Below are 25516 nucleotides of genomic sequence, written 5' to 3' on the forward strand. Positions count from 1 at the left end.
GAGTCCACCTTTCCTGTAATTTATGTTTTCGAAGATGGTTTTTATAATACAATGGGTCACCCACCTTAAAAAGGGTATCAGTTGCCTTTTTGTTAACATATTCAGCGTTTTTACGCTGCATTTTCCTTAACCTCTTGTGAACTAAAAGAGAAGCCTGATGTTGATTTTGCAATGCTATTTCAGGAGGATCGGTCCCCAAATATTTCCGTCGAGGTTTTAAAATGTTGTCCAATGGCAACACAAGATCGCGATTATACAACAAGTAAAAAGGGGAAAACTTTGTAGATTCATTGACATTAAATCGAATAGCAGCCAAAGTTTGAATTAAGTATAAATCCCAAGTGTTATAACTTTCTGCGATCTTCTTAGATAATATGTCATGGAGCGTTCTATGGAAGCGCTCAACCCTACTTTTGCTTTCCGGGTAGTAGAATGAGGTAAGGACATGTTTAATATTTAATTCCTTAAGTTTATTCTTCATTATTCTATTTACGTTCTCACTACCATTGTCTGTAACCAATTCTAACGGCGCACCATACCGTGGGAAAATTTCTTCTATCAGTAAGTGGGCGACATTCTCGGCAGATTTACTTTTGACTGCAAAAGCCTCCCCAAAACCAGAAAAATGACAAATAAAACTAATTATATATTTGTTCCCCGACAGAGTTGTGGGATTAGATCTAATCCTATCTTCGCAAAAGCATAAGGTGATATATGATAGAACTGCATAGGAGATCTCTGTTTAGTTAAAGACCTCGATTGACATAACACACATTCATTTACGTAATTATGGATACGGACATACATGTTTGAGAAATAATAATGTCTTTTGATGGTATCATGTGTTTTATCTACGCCTAAATGTCCGTTATCATCATGATATTGTTTTATAACCGTATTTTGAAGGTGTTGGGGTATGTATAACCTCAGTGTCGGATCATCATCAGGACTTGAGATGAAATATTATACTTTGTCTATAAGAAGAAATCTATTTTTTGCCTTATTACCACCTGTATTTGACTTTAAATGTTTAATAATAGTTACAATTTCCGGAACGTCATTTTGTTCTTTTACTATGTCAAAATTATCCACATTTAAATCTATTTTATCCGGCAAATCTTTATCCGGAACATTAAATGCGAGAAAATGCTTGGACAATTATTAATTCCAAATGGCATTACATTTAATTCAAACAAACCTCTCTATGCCATACGAACGCTGTCTTTTCCTTATCTTTTTCATCTACCAAAACTTGCCAATACCCTGATTTCATATCCAGAGATGTGAAGTATTCCGACTTATCTAATCTCCCTAACATGTCCTCAATCAATGGAAGGGGCCAACTCACAGTTTTAGTGATTTTATTAAGCTTCCGAAAATCAACGCAAAATCATTTTGTTCCATCTTTCTTATCTACTAAGATAATAGGAAACGACCAAGGACTGTTACTCTCTTTTATTATATTATTACGTAACATCTCATCAATTGCCGTATCAACAATTGGTCTTGACGTTAACGGAGTATGATATGCCCGTTGTTTGATTGGGAAATGGTTACCCGTGTCAATACTCATTTTTACAGTATCTGTATGTCCTAACTCTGAGTCACTTACAGCAAATAAATCATGATATTTCTTCAAAAGATTAAATAACTTAACGTGTTCCGTATCTGGCACATTAATCTTAGTAAATTTTTCATTTAAATTAGCATCAGTACACTGCGAAGTCCCCCGTAAAACCTCATCTACCGACGCTATCATACTGTCAATCACCTCGACAGCGCGACCAATAACACACCCGCTTTTTAGTCGAAAAGTTTTGTACTTACCGTTTACAATAAAAACTGGGATTCTTCTGCCTAAACTTTTAGCACGTTTCATACTGAACAATGAATTGCTGACAAGTCTTGGTTCACTACTCACAAACCCTTTACTTGCTTGTTCAACCATGAATAAATCTTGCCCGCTATCGTAACTATGTTTCTTCAATTTCACATTAATGACATACCTTGTCTGAGGTTTTGAAATTACCTCGTTTGCTACTCGCAAAACAGAAGATATCACTGCGTCATTATCCAAGGAAACATACATTTTACCAATTTTCATACATCCTAAATCAAAGACAAGCCTACAGCCATGCGACACAAGAAAATCTCGACCTAAAATTACATTTCTATTCATATTGGAAACAACATGAAACACATGTCTTAAATTTTTACCCTTAATTTGAAATTCCAAATGTGCAGAACCTACCAATTTAAGTTCAATACAATTTACTGACTGTAATATAATTTTACTTTTGTCCAGTTTTGGTTTATATTTTAAAGTATCATACACCTGCTTACTAATTAAAGATACTTGTGCCCCGGTGTCAACTAATGAACGAAAATTTTGTTTTTCTATTTTAATCAAACATGAGCTAGAAGAGCCAGAAACATTTACACCAGACAAAGGCCTTTGATATCTACTCCTTCCGTAGGCCACCTGGAAAGAGTATCTTAGTTTTCCTGTTTCCATAGTGTTTAAGCTTAACTGATGTATCTCGTCGTTTAAATTTTGAATTGGATTTAAGATAGTCAGCAAATTTCCTACAGTCAAGTTTAAAATGTCTTTCTATGCCACAAAACCAACAAGTCAAATTTCTCTGAAAACTCGCTTTAACCACGTTTACGCCTCGCCTTTGTCGACATTCACAAGTTACATGACCACGGCGAAAACATATTCCACACGTGCGGTTTCTTACATAATCAACATCCATGGGTTCATGTGCGCTATTTGTATATATACCTGTGCGTGTTGCCCGCCTAATCTTAACGCAAATCTTTTCCTAATATTTTGTTCTGCACTGGCCAAATCTACTGCTGCAGCGAATGTCTGCGGGTCGTCCCGTAAAATTTTTGTTTTGATATTTTCGTGCTGAAGTCCATCTACAAAGAAATTAATTAGTTGCCTGTCAAATTCCCGCTGTCCGGCATATCCTGGGAATGCGTCAGTGGCTAACGATAGAATTTTTTCAGCAAAAACTTGCACATTCTCCTCAGGTTTCTGTCTGATTTTTGTTAATATTGCCAATGCCTGTTGTGTATCCGTACTTTCCGAAAAAGTACCAATTAAATCTTGTTTTAAAGCATCCCACGTAACATTCGCGTCTGTTGTCATTTCTCTTTGAATAAAATGACTCACAACCTCCCTACTAGATTGAAATGCAACTAACTTTACCCGGTCTTCAGGTACTGTGGCAAGAACACAGTATTTTTCAATATTTTTTGATCCATTCCTTAAATAGTTTGGGATCCCCTTTATATGGTTCAATTATGTTCGCTACCGAATTTGTGGAAATAGAGGAAGACAAGCCTATCAACTTGGCACCTAAATTTCTATAAAATTCCTCAGCCATTATTACAGATAGAAATTAGTGAAAAATCGAAAAAGAGATACTCACAATAAAAATTTGCCTAATTCTATCTGCCTCTGGATTCATGGCACCAAATAAATACTGTAGTACTATGGACTTCTTTAATTGTTGTGTTTCCTTGTGATCGTAAATAATACGTAATAATAGTTTAACAGCTTTATTGGTAAACTGGAAATAGCTCGCCTCTACACCCTAATTTATACCCCCTAATTTCTGCAGGTCTTCGATAACCTTGACGTTAATTACCATGCCATATAAGGAATAAAACTCTTTATTTCTCACAAATAAGATAGGAAACATTAATTTTTGGTTTATCAACCATAGGTCAATAAACAGCCAGAATTTGATGACTATTTTGACAATGATTATAATTTGACCAAAATATCACTGTTTTTTTACGAATAACTATACCCACGTTCATTAAGTACGTGAGATTTGACTTTATAGACAAAATTGAAGAGACAATTTTATAAAGACCCAAAATTGTCTCAAGGGCCAGAGTGTTACAATAGACAGATTTAGCTCTTGCATAATTTATGTTTAAGGCCATGAGACGAAGAAGCTTATAAGTTTTCAGCGATTTCCGATAATTACTACCAGAGTTATGGTCCTTGATCACTTCAAAAAATCTTGTGAACACTCTAGAGGCTAAAGGTAATATCCGATTGACTTTAAATTTATACACAGTGTTTACGTTCATAAGACGAAGAAGCCTATTGATTTTCAGCAATTTCCGATAATTACTGCCCTGGATCACTTAAAAAAATCTTGTGGATGCTCTAGAGGCTAATGTCAATATCCGATTGACTTTAAATTTATACACAGTGTTTGAGGTCATGAGACAAAGAATCCTATTGATTTTCAATGATTTCCGATAATTACTGCCAAAGTTATGGCCCTTGATCACTTTGAAAAATCTTGTTACGCTCTAGAGGCTAAAGTTATCATCTGATTGACTTCAGATTGATAATTACTTCATGAGTTGTTACTCGTAATCAGATTTTAGTGTATTATAAATGTTTCATTACCAAAAAAAAGTAAAAAATATGCGACAACACTTGTTGACTGCCCAAACGATTTAGCTGCTGTGGGCGTATGTTTCGTTGCCTGGCAACCTAACTTCAGTTTTATACGCCCACATTGAAATGTGGTCGTATATTGTCGTCGCTCCTTGTCCGTCCGTCCATCGGTCCGGGGTCCACAATTGCTTGTGGACGCTCTAGAGGCTAAAGTTAATATCTGATTGACTTTAAATTTATACACAGTGTTTAAGGTCTTGAGACGAAGAAGCCTATTGAATTTCAGCGATTTCCGATAATTACTGCCAGAGTTATGGCCCTTGATCACTTTGAAAAATCTTGTGGACGCTCTAGAGCAGTGATGGGATTTCAAAAATTTTCTTGTCAGACATTTTTACCGAAAATAAAGGGACATAAGTCTTATCGTTATTTAAGATGGCATCTTTTAGACCACACACAAATCATGTGTAAACAAAATATTCAAATTCGTCTGTAATATAAAAATAGGTGCGCCTCGTTATTTTTCATATTTAATTCCCGTACGGTATTTAAATTTATGTCAGTAATATTCCTACAAAATTCGTAATACGATAGAATGAAAGCGTGCCGACTACTCCTGATCTGTACTGTTTCAAATTCCTCCAAAATTACCGTATTTTAGGGTCATAAGTCGCTACATTTTTCAGCAGAAGTCAGGCATTCGTCTTATACTCAGTTCAAATTCGTCCGTAATATAAAAATAGGTGCGCCTGGTTATTTTTCATATTTAATTCCCGTACGGTATTTAAATTTATGTCAGTAATATTCCTACAAAATTCGTAATACGATGGAATGAAAGCGTGCCGACTACTGCTGATCTGTACTGTTTCAAATTCCTCCAAAATTACCGTATTTTCGGGTCATAAGTCGCTATATTTTTCAGCAGAAGTCCGGCATACGTCTTATACTCAGTTACGACTTATGTACAGAGGGTAAGAATATGATATCCCGAAATTTTTTGGGCAATAAACGTCGCTATACCACAACGAGGAATGACACCATCCGCTAAATAATCGCATTCTACTCCAGCACGTGCTATCGTCTAAAACAATTAAGGACTTACACTATTCCAATCGACATATTCGTCAACATTCCCTAGATTACTTATTTCTTTATTTAAAAACATAAACCCAATTCAAAATATGATCATAAATCCGAGAATATGCCATCAAAATAGAATCTTTTCTGCGACATTAGAAGCGTGACTTTAGTCACATATTCATTTCATAATTTCACGCGTCTCGCGAGACTTCTAATACCGGTTCAGCACTCGGCAAACCTCGGCAGATTCCATTACTCTACATCTAGCCTCGGCTGTATGACGGTAAGTGATATGTATAACACCGTTCAACTTTCAGGGAATGTAGCTCGTCGACGGGTGTTCTTTAAGTATCAGAAATGAATACAGATTCTTGGAATGGATCTTTAACACTTTATTTCAGCAGCAAATAATTAACAGCAACAATTTAACAACTTATAATTTCCTATATATCGGCCCTCCAAATAGTATGTTCCCTAAGGCTGACCTTAAAAATATCTTTGTTTCACCAAACCCGACCCACAATCGAGGAGAAGGGTCGGTAGGTCGGGTTTTTTTTCAGATTTTTTTTTTTAAGAGCTAATTTGACAGCTTGATAATTTTCCGGGTGCAAACATTCGTCTTCTTTTATTGGCAAACAAATCAATGACATCGGGATTTTTCTTGATGCACGACTCGCACACAAATTGCGACAAACTCACGTTTGAAACTCCCTCAACACGTTTTTAACGATCGTGCGGGTTGTGCCTTTATTTTTCTCGAAAACGGATATTGAAAATATCGTCGTCATGTTTAAAACGACGCCCACAGACATAGAGGCAGAATCATTTCGTGGGAATGGACGTGCTTTCGTCTGCAACCATTTTGTTGAGAAGCGACACCTATGACGCTTTCGTCTTGATCAACCAGTTTCAATAATGAATCAAACCATAGCCATAGTAAAGGGAAATAACTCTCGTGATATATTTCAGGTTGACACACAAAATAAAATAAAAAAATCGCGGAAAAGTGCAATAAAATAATTTAAGTCGGGGGTGGTTTTAGTTAGTCGGTCGCGTTAGGCGAAACAAAGATATTTTTAAGGTCAGCCTAAGCTGGTCTCTCCAACTAATAATCTCATCTAACATACATTTGTCTATTTATACAAATCAGTTACTTAGAAAGTGTTGACATAAACATATAATTATTGAAGGATTAAGACTTAAGGCATTTAAAACAATAGTTAGATGAGACTTAACTGATCAACCACTTTAGTTGCCAGCCTGTCATAATTTGACTGACAGGTTAATTGCTGCCTGCCTCTAATGACTAACCAAGCATTAATGAAAATTAAAATATAGATTTGAAATTTAAAACAGAATTGAAAATAATAAAATAACATATGACCTAGACATCGGTCATATGTACCTAATCAGATTTTCTTCAAACAAGTATAACTTTGCTCTGAAAATTCTAAACACGCTTCGAACGACGCAATTTTGATAACTTCTTTCTAAAACCGGCAAGTTCGTAGGTACATATCACTTACCGTCATACAGCCGAAGCTAGATGTAGAGTAACGGAATCTGCTGAGGTTTCCCGAGTGCTGTATACGCGTGCTAGCAATGTCTAGTATTTTTCGGATATGTGTGAAATAGCTTTAATTAACGCTCTCTTCCATCGAAATGATATCGCAGACGAATTATAATGAGTGTCTATTTATCTGGGCGTTATATACTCTTACAATATCTGACTTCTATGACTAGTTTATACATATTGTCGGCTCACATCAATGCGATTAAAATGTCCGACAATGCAGAAACCACGAGGTTAACACGAAGATTAAAATTATAATGGATCGATGAATAGTCCGACAAAGGGCACATTGTTTAAGGTCATGAGACGAAGAAGCCTATTTATTTTCAGCGATTTCAGATTATTACTGCCAGAGTTATGGCCCTTGATCACTTTGAAAAATCTTGTGGACGCTCTAGAGGCCTAAGTGAATATTCGATTGACTTTAAATTTATACACAGTGTTTAAGGTCATGAGATGAAGAAGACTATTGATTTTCAGCGATTTCCGATAACTACTGCCAGAGTTATGGCTCTTGATCACTTTGAAAAATCTTGTGGACGCTCTAGAGGCCAAAGTTAATATCTGATTGACTTTAAATTTATACACAGTGTTTAAGGTCATGAGACGAAAAATCCTATTGTTTTTTAACGATTTCCGATAATTACTGCCAGAGTTATTTCCCTTGATCACTTCAAAAAATCTTGTGGACGCTCTAAAAGCCAAAGTTAATATCCGATTGACTTTAAATTTATACACAGTGTTTAAGGTCATGAGACGAAAAATACTATTGATTTTCAACGATTTCTGATAATTACTGCCAGAGTTATTTCCATTGATCACTTCAAAAAATCTGGTGGACGCTCTAAAGGCCAAAGTTAATATCCGATTGACTTTATATTTATACACAATGTTTAAGGTCATGAGACAAAGAATCCTATTGATTTTCAATGATTTCTGATAATTACTGCCAAAGTTCTGGCCCTTGATCACTTTGTGACGCTCTAAAGGCTAAAGTTATCATCCGATTGACTTCAGGTTGATACACAGAGTTTAAGATCTTGAGAGGAACAAGTATATTGATTTTCAATGAATTTTTGTCTTGAACAGCTAAATCCATGATATTAAAAGTTTTGTATACAAAACGTTAGCATGGGGCAGAACTTTATAAAAACAAACAAATTCTAATGGTTTTCTGATAATTACTTCATGAGTTGTTGCTCTTAATCAGATTTTGGTGTATTATAAATGTTTCATTACCGAAAAAAGTAAAAATATGCAACAACTCTGGTTGACTGCCCGGACAATTTAGCTGTTGTTGTGTATGTTTCGTTGCCTGGCAACCTATCTTTTTTATCTTGTGGACCCTATAGTAGAGTGGTTCGTGCAAATAACAAAAATCCAATAAACAAGCTTTATTTGGGGCTTATTTTAACAAATATTATAAGACTTACCATTAAAATCATCATTCATTAACAATTAAACTATTGCTAAGTTGAATATTTGTGTGATTTGGCCATTTGAATGGGACTTTCTAATTATATGGAAAAGTTGATCGCCCAAGTAGCGTTACGGCGGTAGATTTTTTCATTAAAAAGAGTTATGTTTCTTGGTCACATCAAAGTTTCAAATTTTGTTCTGGAAAACGAATTCTTAATTTCTGCAGTCGGCTTTCTTCGTTTTTTTACGTACGAACAATTAACGATTGAATTTAACATTTGTACGCGTGCGCAGCCCTTAGTTAGAGAGAGAGAGATGTTGTCTGTATTTTGAGCTGATTTTTTTAACGTTTACATGCAATAGACTATAGTTAAAACTTTCTAATAAGGGGTGAATCTTGTGGTTTACAAACGCAGTATGTAGAGAGTGCTTACCGTTCTCATATTGTAGATGTTAAATATCCTTTATGATAATCCTATTTTGCTTCAAATAATTATCACAAATATAAAAATCATACACATCAAAAACAGAGGAGCATTTTCAAATCGGTTCGGCAGCAGTGGTCCAAATGTCTAGCATTGCATCCGGAATTCCGTATAAGAATCTACTTAGAAGTCAAAAATGTGACTCCTACACATTGTCCTCTAAACTGTGTTATAAATTATACAATAAACCGTAAATCAATTGAACCCATTTCAAGGTGGAACTGCATGCTTTTTGATATGATTAGGCTATTTGTGGCGCTAGATAATCCAAAAATAGAAGTCTATATGTGAAAATGCGTGGAGGAAAAAATCTTTGATCTGCTATATGACTGGAAAATTCTGTTATTAAAAACAACCGGCATGACAGTGACTACATAATAAGTTGGGAGTTCTACAATAGGGATCTTTTAGTGAAATGTTAGAGAAATTTAAATTTAATTACATCCCACTTCTACTCGTTGCCACTGGTAACCTTTGATAAAACTGTCCTGTTTAATCGCAATACATGCTTAAAAGTATCCGTGTATCAGTAATGTACAGAAAGAGTACTATTCATTTCTGATACACGGATACTTTTAAACCGTTTTAGATACCTATCAAGCAATCAGTAGCGGACGTTTAGTCCGATCCAGATCGCAAATGAAGACGATGGCTCTAACCAATGTACATGAAACAACTAGTCAAAATCATAGTAACAAAACAAAATGGGGGGAACTACATGGCAGTTCAAAAACATATACAATGACATTAAATTAACATAACAACATATTACAAAAATCAATTATTATACATATCAATTGGCATCTTTTTTATAATTTGGTTTGATTTATATTAATATGCAAAATATATATATTAGAATATTGAATAATTATTTTAATTAATTGTGATGATAGAAGGCGCAGTTCTCTTGCTGGACACTTCACAGGCATTGATAATAAGCAGGATGAAAAAAACGCCTAGAAAGTCATAAACTTTATTACAAATAAATTTCAACGGAAGAACCATCCGCCGATGCATACTTTCACCAGGAATGACCCACGTTTCGCATTTCCTTTACACTACATTTAATAATATCGCAGTCCTCTACGCCATAGATAAGATGTTTTGACGGTGTGGTCTAAACAAACACGTGATTGTTTTACGCTCAGAGTATCATAGCAAGACGCACGTGTAAATACTACTCAGGTCGTCTCTCCACAGCGAAATCATTCTACCATGAAATGTAACGTGAGGCTCAAAAAGGGATAAATAATGAAAGAGCAGAAAGTATTTGTCACTTTTCGGTTGAAACGACTCGATGATAAATACTATTTTTCACATGTTGGTTCACAATACTCGATAGAAATGTGATGTAAGTAACTTATTAGCACCTTTCCTCAGTGTATCGGTGAATATCAGGACAGTTTTGGTCGGGGGCTGCCCCGGCTGGGCCCCTCGACCAAAACTGTCCTGATATTCACCGATACACCTCGGAAAGGGTGCTAATAACTACTACATATGTCCTTTGTGTTTGAATTACCACTTATGGTTGGTTGTGTCGTATTATGTAACAATCTGGAAATTTCTGTTTTATAGCTATTGTTCTCGAAAGTAAGACGCACAATTTACGCAGCGTGTCACGTTTTCATATTTTTGATAATTATGAAACAGTCAATGCGTGTCTTTTTGGTTATATTTCAGTTCTAGAAAAATGAGTTGTTGCTGGATTTATAATAACTGAAACGTTTTGTAACCACCATGTTAGAAATGGCAAATGCGTAAGGATACTAAACACGAATGGCATAGCCATAATGGCACATCCTCCTATTAAATTTGATACAAAACCGGAGGCCAAATTCGCAGCGCCCTAAAATGATTAGAATCCGAGTCTTGTGACCAGGGTCCTGTTTCACGAAATTTTAACTATAGATAAAATCCAAATTTTAGTAGATACTTCAATTTTGATTGGCTAAGCACTACAATCAGTCTAATATTATCCAATCAAATTACTAAAATTTGGATTTTATCGTAGTTAAAATTTCGTGAAACAGGCCCCAGTACCGTAATTTTATTTTAATCATACACATCTGGTTAATCGAGACTAGTGAAAATAATTTCGTTCAATTAATTTCCAGTCTCAAATTTTTTCTTCGTATTTAGAGCTAGCAACAATGTAACTTCTAAAGTAACTAAAGCGCCCACTAACAACAGAGTTTTACGGTTAAATAAAAGTAACTTTCACAGTCTTGCAGTGTCGGTATGTTGCCACGAGAGTGGATTTAAATGATAGAAAAAGGGCGAAACTACATGAGTTGACTCTGAACCGAGAACCGTTACAATATATACGTCATTGGTTACAATCAACTAACTTAGAAATTAAATCGCTGAGTTTTAGCCAAAATTTTAATCTAGTTCTTAACTACTTATTTTTAAAAGTCCAACGAGTAAAGAATAATTTTTTACATGGCTTCATTGATAAATAAGTGAATGAATATTGTCACGTGAATGTCTATTTTGGGCGACTGTTTGCTGCTTACAGTGCACGAGCTAGCCCGTGAGAGCACTTTTCTCATAAACAAAGTTTTGATCCGCGTGACAACATGTTGTTAAAACAGGTCAGTTTATATAGTAGAGATAATTGAGTCTGTGGGCCACTCTACCTATAGAGATCATAATTTTTATCTGATTTAAAAAAAAAAATGTTTTAGTATATCACCGTTACACCCTAAGGACAGTTGCGTTCCAATTTCGTGAAAATCGTCCCAAAAATGGCCGCCTCTCGTTCTCAAATAGCGAAAAAATATGGTATATCAAGGTTGTGGACCCTATAGAGTTCACAATTTTTATCCGATTTTGTTGAAACTTGAAATGTAAGTTTATAACCCAAAGATCTTGGTTCCTTTCGATATTTGGGCATATCGAATTGTAATTTCCTGAATTATTGCCCTTGATTGTAGGAAAAATCACTTTCTTTTTAGCTTGTTCTCTATCCATCTCTCGAAAATGTGGGCGTTTCCTGCCTGGCAGCCGCTGGTTATCCAATTTTGTTGAAACTTGAAATGTAAGTTTATAACCCAAAGATCTCAGTTCCCTTCGATATTCGCGCATATCGGACCGTAACTTCCTGAATTATGGCCCCTGATTGTATGAAAAATCGCGTTTTTAGCTTGTGGACCCTATAGAGGTTATAATTTTTATTCGATTTAAAAAAAAAAAAAACGTTTTAGTATATCACCGTTACACCCTAAGGATAGCTGCGTTCGAATTTCGTGAAGATCGTCCCAAAAATGGCCGCCTCACATTCTGAAATAGCGAAAAAAATATGGTATATCAAGGTTGTGGACCCATAGAGGTCGCTGCCTGTCCAACCTCTTGGGTTTTCTCCGGGTCCTCCGGTTTCCTCCCACTGCTAAAGACCCCTATGTGCAAGCGATTTATTGAAATAAAAAAATTAAACCATATGTTAGTTCCGTAATGACCTAGTTTGTGTTGAGTGGACGTTAAACCCAATTTCTCTCTCTCTCTCTCCTATAGAGTTCACAATTTTAATCCTATGTTGATGAAACTTGAAATGTAAGTTTATAACCCAAAGATCGCGGTTCCTTTATTGGACTGTAACTTCCTGAATTATGGCCCCTGATTGTACTAAAAATCGCGCTTTTAGCTTGTGGACCCTATAGAGGTCATAATTTTTATCTGATTTAAAAAAACGTTTTAGTATATCACTGTTACACCCTAAGGATGGTTGAGTTCGTATTTCGTGAAAATCAGCCCAAAACTGACAGGCAAAATTGCCGTCCATCGTTCTCAAATAGCATAAAAATATGGTATATCAAGGTTGTGGACCCTCTAGAGGTCACAATTTTCTTCTGATTTTGATGAAACTTGAAATGTTAGTTTATAACCCAAAGATCTTGGTTCCTTTCAATATTCGTGCATATCGGACTGTAACTTCCTGAATTGCGTTTTTAGCTTGTGTACCCTATAGTGGTCATAATTTTTATCTGATTCAGATTTAAAAAAACGTTTAAATATATCACCGTTACACCCTAAGGATGGTTGAATTCAAATTTCGTAAAAATAGGATCAAAACTGACAGACAAAATGGCTGCCCCTCGTACTCAAATAACGTAAAAATATGATATATTAAGGTTGTGGACTCTCTAGAGGTTACAATTTTCTTCTGATTTTGATGAATCTTGAAATTTAAGTTTATAACCCAAAGATCTCGGATCCTCTCGATATTCGCATATATTGGACCGTAACTTCCTGAATTATGGCCCCTGATTGTACGAAAACATCGCTCTTTGTTTAGCCTGTTCTCTATCCATCTCTTGCAAAATGTGGGCGTATCCTGCCTGGCAGCCACTGGTATTTTATTTAAAGGAATTTCAATTATGGTTGTTACGTGAATAAAAACTTTGTAAGTTACATGATAGACAAAAACAATAATTTGTGTTTTAAATATAAAGAAATGCCATGGAGTCGTATCAGCTTATTTTGGCTATAGCATTTTCCGATACTGGCCGTAGTAGAAAAATCCTAATTTCGATCGACTGATGATATCCGTTAATTAATCAATCAAGCAAACAAAGACAGTAATCTATTCAGGCATAATACTGACTTGAACTTGTTGTCGTCTGGTTATATTAAAGTTAACAGGAGCTTCGAATTACCTATTTCTTACCGGGATCTCATTTGACCCAATTCTGGCCGGTTGCTTTCAAAATGGATTAAAATCTCTGGTCTTGATCACAAATGCTAACAAAGCTCTCCTCAAGAGATTCAGGAGAGCTTTCTCCAGGGTACGAAATAACACGCGAACGGTCGTTCAGGTTACGCATCGGTTACCATGACCTGGAAACACGCGAACGGACTTCCGTTCTCGACCACCGAGCTATAATTTATAAACTAAAGGTTTCAGTTAAAATATTCCCTCCACTACTACATTAAAACATTTTACAATTATAAATAAATGTCTGAAAGATCGTTAAGTTCGCACCTGTCATTTTGGCGGTAGCAAATCAACTCGCGGACCCATCATACCTGGCAACGACATACTCATTTGCCTCTTTAGCGAACGAAAGCGCCAGATCAATCAACTGATTTCTATTGTTTTTATTTCTTAGATTAATGGTGATTGAGTAATAAAAATAAAACACCCAATGAAAAGGAATGTTATATTCGCAAATTATCAAATAAAAAACATACTTTTCAACAATGGATCTTCCGGTATTTACGTAATAGGTCAGAGGTTAAAATTCACACCATGTCAATGACTTTGGCATTATTCCAATATTTTCACGTTGTCACTCACGGCTAATAATTTTATGACATGGAAAGTGAAATGGAATAAGATTTTTTATGATTTACTGCCAGGCATATCGTAGAACATGATAATGTCGAAGAAATCAACTATTTGTTATTTTTGGGGGACGTTATGAATGATGCGAAGCAGCCGAGATCAAGCGTGTCGGCCGCCATATCTTGGATACGTTTCCAGACAGACGATACCACAAAACTTACGGATAATAATTCTAGAGTTTGGAAAGCTAAATTGAATCAAAACTTTTAGGATTTAATACAAGCTACATAGAGGAATATTACATTGCAACTATATATTTTTATTTTCGATGCTATGAAGCAAAGAAGACGACAATTCCCACCATATATCCAACAAAGGCAGAAATGTCACATAGCGATGAAGTGACGGTCATTTGGGGCGATATTTCTTTCTAAAAGTTATATATTTATATTTACTTTGAACACTGTTCTTTTTTTTTAAATAAAATCTTAGGAGATACATGTTCACGTTTATTATGACAGAGAAAAGTCATAATTTTAGTGGAACTGACTTTTCAATATTATTTATAGTAATATACCGGTAATTGTTAGTTTGTACAATTGAATTTTATATCATTGGAAAGAACACGACAATCTGTACATTTTTGTATAAAAAAATTTTTTATTTAGTTATTTGCAATTTTGTTGAGAGTTTTAGGATTAACAATAATCCACTAATTCGCTTAGGGATATGGGCCCTGCTGATTTAATAAGCTTAGGGGTAGCTGGCTAATCTTTTAATTGGCCCCAAATCCCCCTAGGCTAATTCGAGGGCGGCTCTAAACAAATATGGCATCGTAACCTATAGGTTACCAGTTCAAATTTGATGCAGATTAGCGTAACCTATTTTGAGGTTACCATATAAGAGGCTTATTTCATACCCTGTTTCTCCGGTGAGCTATTTACCCTTTTTCCAATTTCAGGAGAGGTTTTTTTTGACTCGCCAGGAAATTTATTCACGTGAAGGCCTGGGAGCGCTCCTAGGTATATGCACGGGAGACAAAACTTGAGACTTGCCTTTCCAAAATGATCTAGGGGTAAAATATGTTCTGAAGACCTCAAACCTTTTGGACTCGATATTTTGATTAAATCTCACTGGGCCCCCGGGTTATATATTGTTGTCGCCCCTGGACGTCCGGTCCTCCGTCCACAATTTTAATCCGATTTTGATGAAACCTAAGGTATAGGTTTCTATACCAAAGATCGCGATTCCTTACAATATTGACACATATCATACCGTAACTTCCTGGTTTATGGCCCCTGATTGTACAAATAATCTCATTTTTTTTAGTTGTTCATTGCTCATCTGATCTCTTGCAAAATGTCGGCGTATCTTGCATAGCAACTGCTGGTTATACACCCACATTGAAATGTGGTTGTATGTTGTTGTCACCCCTGTTCGTCGGTCTGTGGGGGTTTGGATGGCTGAATGGTTAGCTTGTGCGCGCTGTATCATAACATCTGTCATTGAGTCAACTGGTGTATGTTTGATTCTCCGGTTTTACGTGACAAGGAGTAGGGTCGCCTGTCCAACCTCGTGGGTTTTCTCCGGGTCCTACGGTTTCCTCCTATTGCTTAAGACCCAAACGTGCAAGTGAATTATGAAAATAAAATTGTACCATGTGTTAGTCCCGAAATGACCTAGTTTGTGTCGGGTGGACGTTAAAACCCCATCTCTCTTGCTCTCTTCTTCGGTCCGATGACCACAATTGCTTTTGGACTGTCTAGAGGCTAAAATTAATATCATTATCTGATAATGACCAAAAGAGTTGTGGCCCTTGATCACTTTGAAAAATCTTGTGGACACTCCATAGAAACCAAAGTTGTCAACTAATTGACTTAAAATTTACACACAGCATTTAAGGTTATGAGACAAAGATTGTTAATGATTTTCAATATCAGTTAATATCTAATTGATCTAATTGCTGTGGTCGTATGTTTCGTTTCGTGGCATTATTAAACCGATTTCTGAGCATGAAAGAGATCAGATTTCTTGAGATACTTCCCTTATCAATTTTAGTCAACATCTAAGTTTTCCTTTCAGATCAGCTGCTTTTGAGACTTGGCTGCTTTGTATTCATATTTCCATGCTTCACGTGCCTATCTTACGTTTTATCATTGCTTGATAAAGACTAGAGAAACCTAGTCAAATGTCGCTCTGTAATAAGCAGTAATTGCATTCCATAGAATTGTGACCAGTGTATCCAGATCAATGACTACATGCCATTGAAAAATTTCGTACAAAAGAATAAATATACAACCTTTTGACTTTGTGAACTGCTCTGATGACTTGCTGTGGGCATAAGTTTTTTTTTATCTGGCAACCTATGCTTTGTATTTGTAAAGTCGCTTGGCAATTCATTTTGGTATAACCAAGCTGTGTTTGTTAGATTTTGTTAGGTAGTAGGTAAACCTGTGCTGTCTGATGAAGATACATACAAAAAAGATGAAATGGTGTTTAATATTCTAATTCTCTGTACCAACCAGGCTAATAAAGACAGTAATCTACAAAGGTAGAAGTGATTAGGAAAAGCCTATCTGGTATTATTAAAATTACTTTGTTTATTTACATGAAAACGTAATTAATATCAATGATATTGATCTAGTGTGTGTATATTTCAGGTCAAAGTCTAGGTTATGGTTTTGTTAACTATAAAAGAATTGATGATGCAGAAAAGGCAATTAATACTTTAAATGGATTAAGGCTGCAGAATAAAACTATTAAGGTGAGTTGTATTTGTGTACAGCTTTTATCAGTGACCAACACTATTGGCAATATATTAATTGTAGTTATAGATTTAAATTTAAATTGTTTAGGTCGTAATTAAGGTTTCAATATCTTGTGTTCATGAATTATTTTAATATCCCCACATTTTCATGTGGACATATGTCATCGCCTCTGTCCATCTGTGTGTCTGTTCACATATTGTTTGTGGACCCTCTACAGGTCAAAATTTTTATATGCTCACATGGAAATGTGATCGTATATTGCCGTCGCCCCCGTCAGCTGTCCCTGGCTGTCCACATGAATACTACAGACTACATTTATCATCTGATTATTTTGAAATTTATATATGTTTACATTAGTGAGATAAACAAGCCTATTTAATATCAGTAATTACTGTTAATTCTCTTCTAGAGTTATGGCCCTTTTTATGTGGCCGTATTATGCCGTCACCCCTGTCCACAATTTGTTTGTGGACAGTATACAGTTCAGTTTTTATCCGATTTTGACCAAACTTGAAATATAGGTCTATCTCCCAAAGATCTTGGTTCCTTTTGTTATTGGCATGTATGAGACCATAACTTGATGGATTATGGTCCCTGATTGTATGAAAAATCACGTTTTTAGCTTGTGGACACTCTAGAGGTCACAATTTTCATCTGATTTTAATGTAACTTGAAATGCATGTTTATAACCACAAGATCTTGGTTCCTTTCGATATTCGCGCATATCGGATCGTAACTTTCTGAATTATGTTTAGCTTGTGGTCCCTCTACAGGTCACAATTATTATTATCCGATTTAAAAAAACATTTGAATATGTCACCGTTACACCCTAATGACGGTTGAGTTCAAATGTCGTGAAATTCGGACCAAAACGGACGCTCCTTGTACGCAAATTGTTTACAAGTATGTAATACGTAGGTTGTGGACCCTCTAGAGGTCACAATTTTTTTTATGAAACTTAAAATACATCTTTATATCCCAAAGATCTCAGTCCCTATCGATATTCACGCATAACAGACCAAAACTTGTTGGATTATGGCCCCTGTTCTCTATCCATCTGGTGCAAAATGTGGGCGTATCTTGCCTGGCAATCGCTGGTTTCACTTTGTTGCACCTTGTGAAAGCAACAAAACCTATCATCCGATCTGTATGAAATATAAAATCTATTTGCATCATTTAAATATTAGTGAAATGAAGAAGCCTATTGAATTTCAGCAATTTCTGTTTGACACACCTACAATAATAAATAGAATACAATATCGAAAAACCATTGTTTTATCCAACATTTCATTAGTAAAAATACTAACTTCTTCAGGGATGAAGAACTAAATACAAAATGACTGGAAGTCAGTTATGACATAATATGTAGGAAATTATGACATCATAGGAATGATGACATTGTCTGTCAAAGACCCTATAATTACCTTTCTATGGTTGAATTATGGGTTACCTTAACATTGATATGGCATCTTAGAGCACCGTCATCTTAACTAGTAGTCTAATAAGAATGAAATTGAATGGAATAATGTGTGTTAATGGTAATATTTTAATACATGTATATAGTTAACACTGCTAGATGCATAGTGTGTAGAACCGGTGTCAGAGCTGTTAATAACGGGCTTCTGCGTTAGAATATTCATCAAGCAAGTAGAAAAGCTTAATTGTGATTACTATTCGTGAAAACTTGTGAGAAATATACCTGTTGTCAGTAGTCGCTTAAACCCGTCAGTATTCCTATAATTGGTCAGTAATAGTCATAAGGTGAGTACGTACGTAACTAACGTACGAAAATTAAATGGTAGGTGGCTTTTTTTTCGCACGTATACAGTGAATGGCCATTTTGCTCAGTAATCCCAGCCAGTATTAAATGTAACAGAGCTGGCCAAAATAAAAAAAATATTAAATTTCCTTTTAAATTAGCACCAGAATGTAGAATACATACATATCTTTCAGAATCTACATACAGTCATATAACTTTCAGCTCACAGATTACAAAAATTTATATTTTTGTTCCCAAACATCATCTTGCGTACGGTACGATAGATTTGACAGACAAATTTTCAGTGTAATATTGTAAATAATTCTACTTTTAACACTCTCTGATTGTTATTTCTTTATTTTTCAGGTGAAATTATCTATAGTTTACATAGTTAACCAGTGATGGGATTTTGCCCGTATATTCCGGACTTGTCCAAATCTTTTTTCCAAACGCCCAAAATTGTCCTACCGGGAATATGCCCAATCAGACATCAAGACATGGTGAATAATATTCAAAATTCCGAAATTAATATAGTTTCAGAGTGTATAACTACCACTCAACCAGATTATCGTCGATAATATGCTGGATTATTAGGTAATTAAGTGATCAACGTATTTATTGTGTTATACGGTCTATAAACCTACCTTGATTAACTACTTAATCTGCCTTGATTGACTGACTTAATCCTTTGTCGGACAATTCATCAATCTAATCTTAAGCAAAAGCCATTGTTTCCCCTTTGTCGGACTATTCATCAATCCATTATAATTTTAATCTTCGTGTTAACCTCGTGGTTTCTGCATTGTCGGACATTTTAATCGCATTGATGTGAGCCGACAATGTGTATAAACTAGTCATAGAAGTCACATATTGTAAGAGTATATAACGCCCAGATCAATAGACAGTCATTATAATTCGTCTGCAATATCACTTCGGTGGAAGCAAGCGTTAAATAAAGCTATTTCACACACACATATCCGAAAAATACAAGACATTGCTAGCACGCGTATACAGCACTCGGAAAACCTCGGCAGATTCCGTTACTCTACATCTAGCTTCGGCTGCATGACGGTAAGTGATATGTACCTACGAACTTGCCGGTTTTATAAAGAAGTTATCAAAATTGCATCGTTCGAAGCGTGTTTAGAATTTTCAGAGCAAAGTTGTCCTTGTTTGAAGAAAATCTGATTAGGTACATATCACTTACCGTCATACAACCGAGGCTAGATATAGAGTAACGGAATCTGCCGAGGTTTGCCTAGTGCTGAACCGGTATTAGAAATCTTGCGAGACGCGTGTCGAAGAAAAGATTCTATTTTGATGGCATATTCTCGGATTTATGATCATATTTTGAATGGGGTTTATGTTTTTAAATAAAGAAAAAGTAATCTAGGCAATGTTGACGAATATGTCGATTGGAATAGTGTAAATACAATTAAAATTGTTTTAGACGATAGCGCGTGCTAGAGTAGAATGCGATTATTTAGCAGATGGTGTAATTCCTCGTTGTGGTATAGCGACGTTTATTGCCCAATTTATTGTCTTAATTTAGGCTTCTGATGTTATAGAAATTATAAATTAGATCTTTATTTAAACAACAAGCCCAAAATCAACTCTGTAGACCCATGGATGGCTCGGCTACAGCTCGGATTTAAATAGGATTTCACTTATTAATTAATTCAAATATGGCGCATCCTGATGAGAATACGTCAGTTAGATCGAGGCTAAATGATAGAGTGTACTTAGCGAGGCCGCTGTAGAGCGTTTCCGCATGCCATTGAAAACTTTACTTGATAATCGAGATATGTAGGTGGAGTTAACACCTGTCAATCAAACGATCGACCAAGGTGAAGGCACATTTCACTACCATTTCTAGTCAAATATTACAACGATGATAACTATGTTCAGAATAAAGTAATTGGACTGAAATTTTCAATATATTCTTCTTTCATCATCTACTTTTGAACTGTTATAGCAAGAATGGCCAATTCTCTATAAAAATCTCCCATAATGTATCTTTAAGCTGAAGCACACGTTAATAAGGCCGCGGGTCGTGAATTTAGTTTGGGGGAGTCGAACGTGAGACGTTGTAGGGCGATGAAGGGGAAACTTACCGACATGAAACCTAGTAAAGAAGTGAATAGGTGGAGCGCTGCACGTTATCCTCGATGGCTTAAATTTGTTCTGTTCTTCGATATATTCTGCCAGTTTAAATGTAATACCGCCCATTAACGCTGTCATTGTAGTAAACAATACCCATAGCCTATGGTATAATGAGCGTGTGCTCAATGGATATTACCCTTCTAAAAGCCAATGAAAACTCTTGTCTGTCGTAAGCCCCGCCTTTTCGTCAACTTGACTGATATCACCATTGGCGAGACGCTGTTTGGATTGCCGACAATGGCTAACAGTACCGGTACACAATAAACGGATTACCAGAAATATATGTCATCAAATACGCAGGAATAATAGAAATATTAACGAGAATTTTGCAGAATTTTGCAGATATTGTCATTGTAATAAACAATACCCATAGCCTATGGTATAATGAGCGTGTGCTCAATAGATATTACCTTTCTAAAAGCCAATGAAAAGGCTTGTCTGTCGTAAGTCCCGCCTTTTCGTCAACTTGACTGACAACACCATTGACGAGACACTGTTTGGATTGCCGATAATGGCTAACAGTACCTCTACACATTAATCGGAATAGCAGTTCAATATATGTCATCAAATACGTAGGAATAATAGAAATATTAACGATAATTATGTAGATATTCTAAATACTGCTAACACTAAACCGCTATCGGCCCATATTGTTAGCAATGTCGTTTATGACTAACGGAATACCGGTAGCGGTAGGTGAAATGGCCGCCATCTTTATTGCACGAAAAATGTCGACATCATAAACTCCAGACTTCAATGTTGACACAGGAAAAGTCTAGATTTGCTCAATACTATGTATTAGGCGCACCCCTTCTGTAAATAAAAATATCTTGTAAAAAAAGTGCGCCTAATACACCAAAAAATACGGGGGGGGTTGGATGGCTGAATGGTTAGCTTGTGCGCGCTGTATCATAAAGTCTGTCATTGAGTCGACTGGCGTGGTTTCGAATCCCCGGTTGTACGTGGCAAGGAGTAGGGTCGCCTGTCTAACCTTGTGGGTTTTCTCCGGGTCCTCCGGTTTCCTCCCACTGCTAAAGACCCCTACGCACAAGTGAATGATGTAAAAAAATTTAAACCATATGTTAGTCCCAGAATGACCTAGTTTGTGTCGAGTGGACGTTAAACCCCATTTCTCTCTCTCTCTCCGAAAAATATGGTATTTTGATTTCACACTTGCGTATGTTGGGTTTGACAGACACAGAACTTTATGTGGGTTGAGTATGGGTATTATATGACTAACAAAAATTAAAAAAAAAATTAACTTCAAGAACACATAGTAATTAATCTTATAATTTCTGAGAAATGACTCGGACCTTTAAGCATATTAACATAATGAACATTTCTATTTATTTTGTAAGTATCTGGATAGGATATGGATGAACAAAAATAGTGTTATATTGTAATGTTAGTTTTGCTATTTCACGAAATCCTGACTTGGTTGTACATCAACGGCTGCCCACATGAGAATATGAAATGTCACTGTGCAGATCCACAGTCATTCCTCACTGTATTAGTCCATAATTGACCATCTACAGGGCCTGGGCAGTAGCGGATCTTGAAGATGTGAATAGGGTGCAGGGGGCGGTTCCAAATCTAGGGCGCCATTCACAATCTCGCCCCACAATACAGTCTGAGCGCCCCAGTAGAACATAGATCGTATTGCCTTGTTCACTGATCCGTTAGCTCGCCGATAAGCAGTTTATTCTAGTTGACATAAAGTTCATGTCATATTATTGTTATTGATTTTTGTCAATCTTACGGTACTTTGTCTCACGGGAGCGCTAACTTGGTCTCATGCAGGGTGATGGGGGGAAAAATTATTTATTTATTGGAACATATGAGAACAAATTATGTATTTATTTATTCTTTGTAGAAAATGTTAAAAAAAAAAAAATTATAATGTAGGGAAGTATCTTAACATGAGGGTCAAAACGAAACGTACGAAATATGGATTTTTTTTGTGTTCTACGTACATTACATGGCCATTCTAAAACAAAAGTAGACAAACATTTTAGCAATAACTTCATTGATAAACGAAATTAAACTTATCAATTCCATTCAAATTCTACAGGGAACACACGCAATGCAAAACAGCTAACGTCCCCAAGAAACCTTGGTCAAACACTGCGTACAGATTTGAGAAATCGGTCAGATTCTCCGTACGGATTTCTAGAATCGGTCAGCGAAAAGTTTTAGTAAACTTCCTTTCGCTAATCTTCGTGTATTTTACCGTAATTTGAATGGAAATTATGTACTTCTTTAATTAAAACCACAACAATCAATTCCCAAATCTTCTGTCTTGCACATTCTGCAAATATTTCCGTGTTTATGAAACCGTGCATTACATCTTGCGTACGTTTGAATTTCTGACCGACACTATTAAAATCGAGTTTGATCTGTCATTACTATGTGCGTGTACAGAAAGCGATGACGTACTCATTTTCTGTGTGGCATAACGTTACAGCACATGGGTGTCAACCGATAATTTCTATCGGGCCTTGAGATAAATAACCAATTCCGTATGTTTGATTTGTGACCGACTTTGTTGTGAATAATATTAAAACGTAATTCTTTTGCAAAAAATATCATGAAGTTGACTAAATAAATTGTGCGTCACGCGAATATATTTATATTTTCATTTTGTTGTAACTTGTAGTTGATTCATCCGTTATTTATTTAATTTTGCCGGACTCTTTCACAGCGTTTGGTTTGACTGACAGTCTAACGTACGCAAGCGGTAATTTAAAAATAAATTTGTTCCACTATGTATGTATTTGTGTACATCGTATATAGTCATTAGTGTTCTTTCTAATTGTGGGTAAAAGACAGTCTTTAGATATGGCAATAAAGCATGTACTTGGTCATTTCTAATGTAGGGTCAGTGTTGTTACAAATTTATGCGTTGGATTAGTGTACTTTATAAAATAAATTTCAAAATTGCCAAAAAAGTAGTAGATAAATCACAACGAAATTGTGTATGTTATTTCTATGTGAATCAAGCTAAACACCAAAAGAAAAAATAATGAGTTCTTATCAAAAAAGAAAAAAGAAAAAACTAATGATGGTGACCTCTGTGAAATACTCCCTTAGCATATTTTATCTCATATCTGAAATAGACCCGACCGAAGCAACAAAATAGTGCCAATATGGGGGCCTCCTTGAACTGACCATTTACCGAAGCTGTAACTGAAGACGACGTCAAATCTAGGAGTTGTAGATGTTATTTTTTGTGAAAAATCACTGGAAGAAGCCAGGGCATGTTATGACTGTACGGATTAAATCGTCCTAAAGGCTGCAAGAAGGAAACAATGCTGATCATGGACCTATTGTTTATGTAACTTACATTCATTGTGTAATGTTGATAATGACGGTACTAATATACTATTCAAAAAAAGTAGGGGATATTTGATTTTGGGGGCATAATACTAAAATATGCAAATGACTACGAAAAAAGTCACTATAGAACCTAACAGAAGAAACATTTCCAGTTACATGTGACGCCCAAACGCACCAATAGCTACCGCATGGAATGCAGGTGATGCTTGGGATCATCATGGGGGTCCAACCCAAGATTTGCACGACTCTGACTTTGAATGTTAGTCATTGTGGCATTGAATTCCAGGGTGGAAACATCAGTTTAATTGTTTTAGTGACCAGAAAACAAATTTTGATATGCGTCGGCTTACCCAAAATGAAAGGTTACGTGCCCTTGGCATGCTACAGATCGGCACAACACAGGCGGTTGTGGCGCGGACGATGAATGTTTCTCAGTCTGTCATAAGCAGGCTATGGTCCAGATACCGTGATACACAATCTGTACAGGACAGACCACGCTCAGGTCGACCAAGGGCGACAACTCAAGCCCAGGATCGATTTATCCGTACCTTGGCCTTGAGAAATCGTGTCATCACAGCAAATCAGATCAGCGCTCGTCTTCAAACAGACACTGGTGTGAGAGTGAGTGGCCAGACGATTCGGAATCGACTGCATAGGGGTCACCCTCGCGGCCGACGTCCTCGCGTGATCCCTTGTTTGAGAGATCATCACATTCAGGCAAGACGTCGTTGGTGTAGGGATCGTCAACACTGGGATAATCGACGCTGTTGATTTTTTGGACAGACGTAGGAGGGTGTGGCGTCTTCGAAACGAGCGCTTCCAAGACGTTAACGTCATCAGACATGATCGATTTGGGGGTGGTTCTGTTATGGTGTGGGGAGGCATCACTGTTGCTGGAAGAACGGCTTTACATGTTGTTGCAGGGCGTGTTACAGGCCAGTACTACCAGGACAACATCTTGGCAGTCCATGTTGTGCCGTTCGCACGACGTCATGGCCGCCGTTTCATCTTCCAGGATGACAACGCAAGATGTCACAGGGCCAGGATCGTTACAGGTTACCTCCAACAACAGAACATCACCACATTACCTTGGCCAGCACTGAGTCCCGACCTCTCCCCCATCTAGCATGTCTGGGACAACGTCAACAACGTCCTGCCAATGTCCAAGAACTTGCTGCTGCGTTGCAACAGGAATGGGACAATCTGGACCAAAATGA

General features: G+C 36.4%; 1 protein-coding gene across 3 annotated transcripts in view; it reads left to right on the forward strand.

Annotated features, from left to right (window-relative positions):
• Positions 1-25516, forward strand: part of LOC126817160 (ELAV-like protein 1) — a 197990-nt gene that overhangs the window by 49109 nt on the left and 123365 nt on the right. For all 3 annotated transcript variants that reach the window (XM_050544009.2, XM_050544006.2, XM_050544007.2), the window contains exon 3: positions 16934-17037. In XM_050544009.2, the coding sequence (XP_050399966.1) occupies positions 16934-17037 (104 nt within the window). The remainder of the gene's footprint in view (positions 1-16933; positions 17038-25516) is intronic.

The sequence above is a fragment of the Patella vulgata genome, chromosome 4, assembly GCF_932274485.2.
Source record: "Patella vulgata chromosome 4, xgPatVulg1.2, whole genome shotgun sequence".
Taxonomy (NCBI): domain Eukaryota; kingdom Metazoa; phylum Mollusca; class Gastropoda; family Patellidae; genus Patella; species Patella vulgata.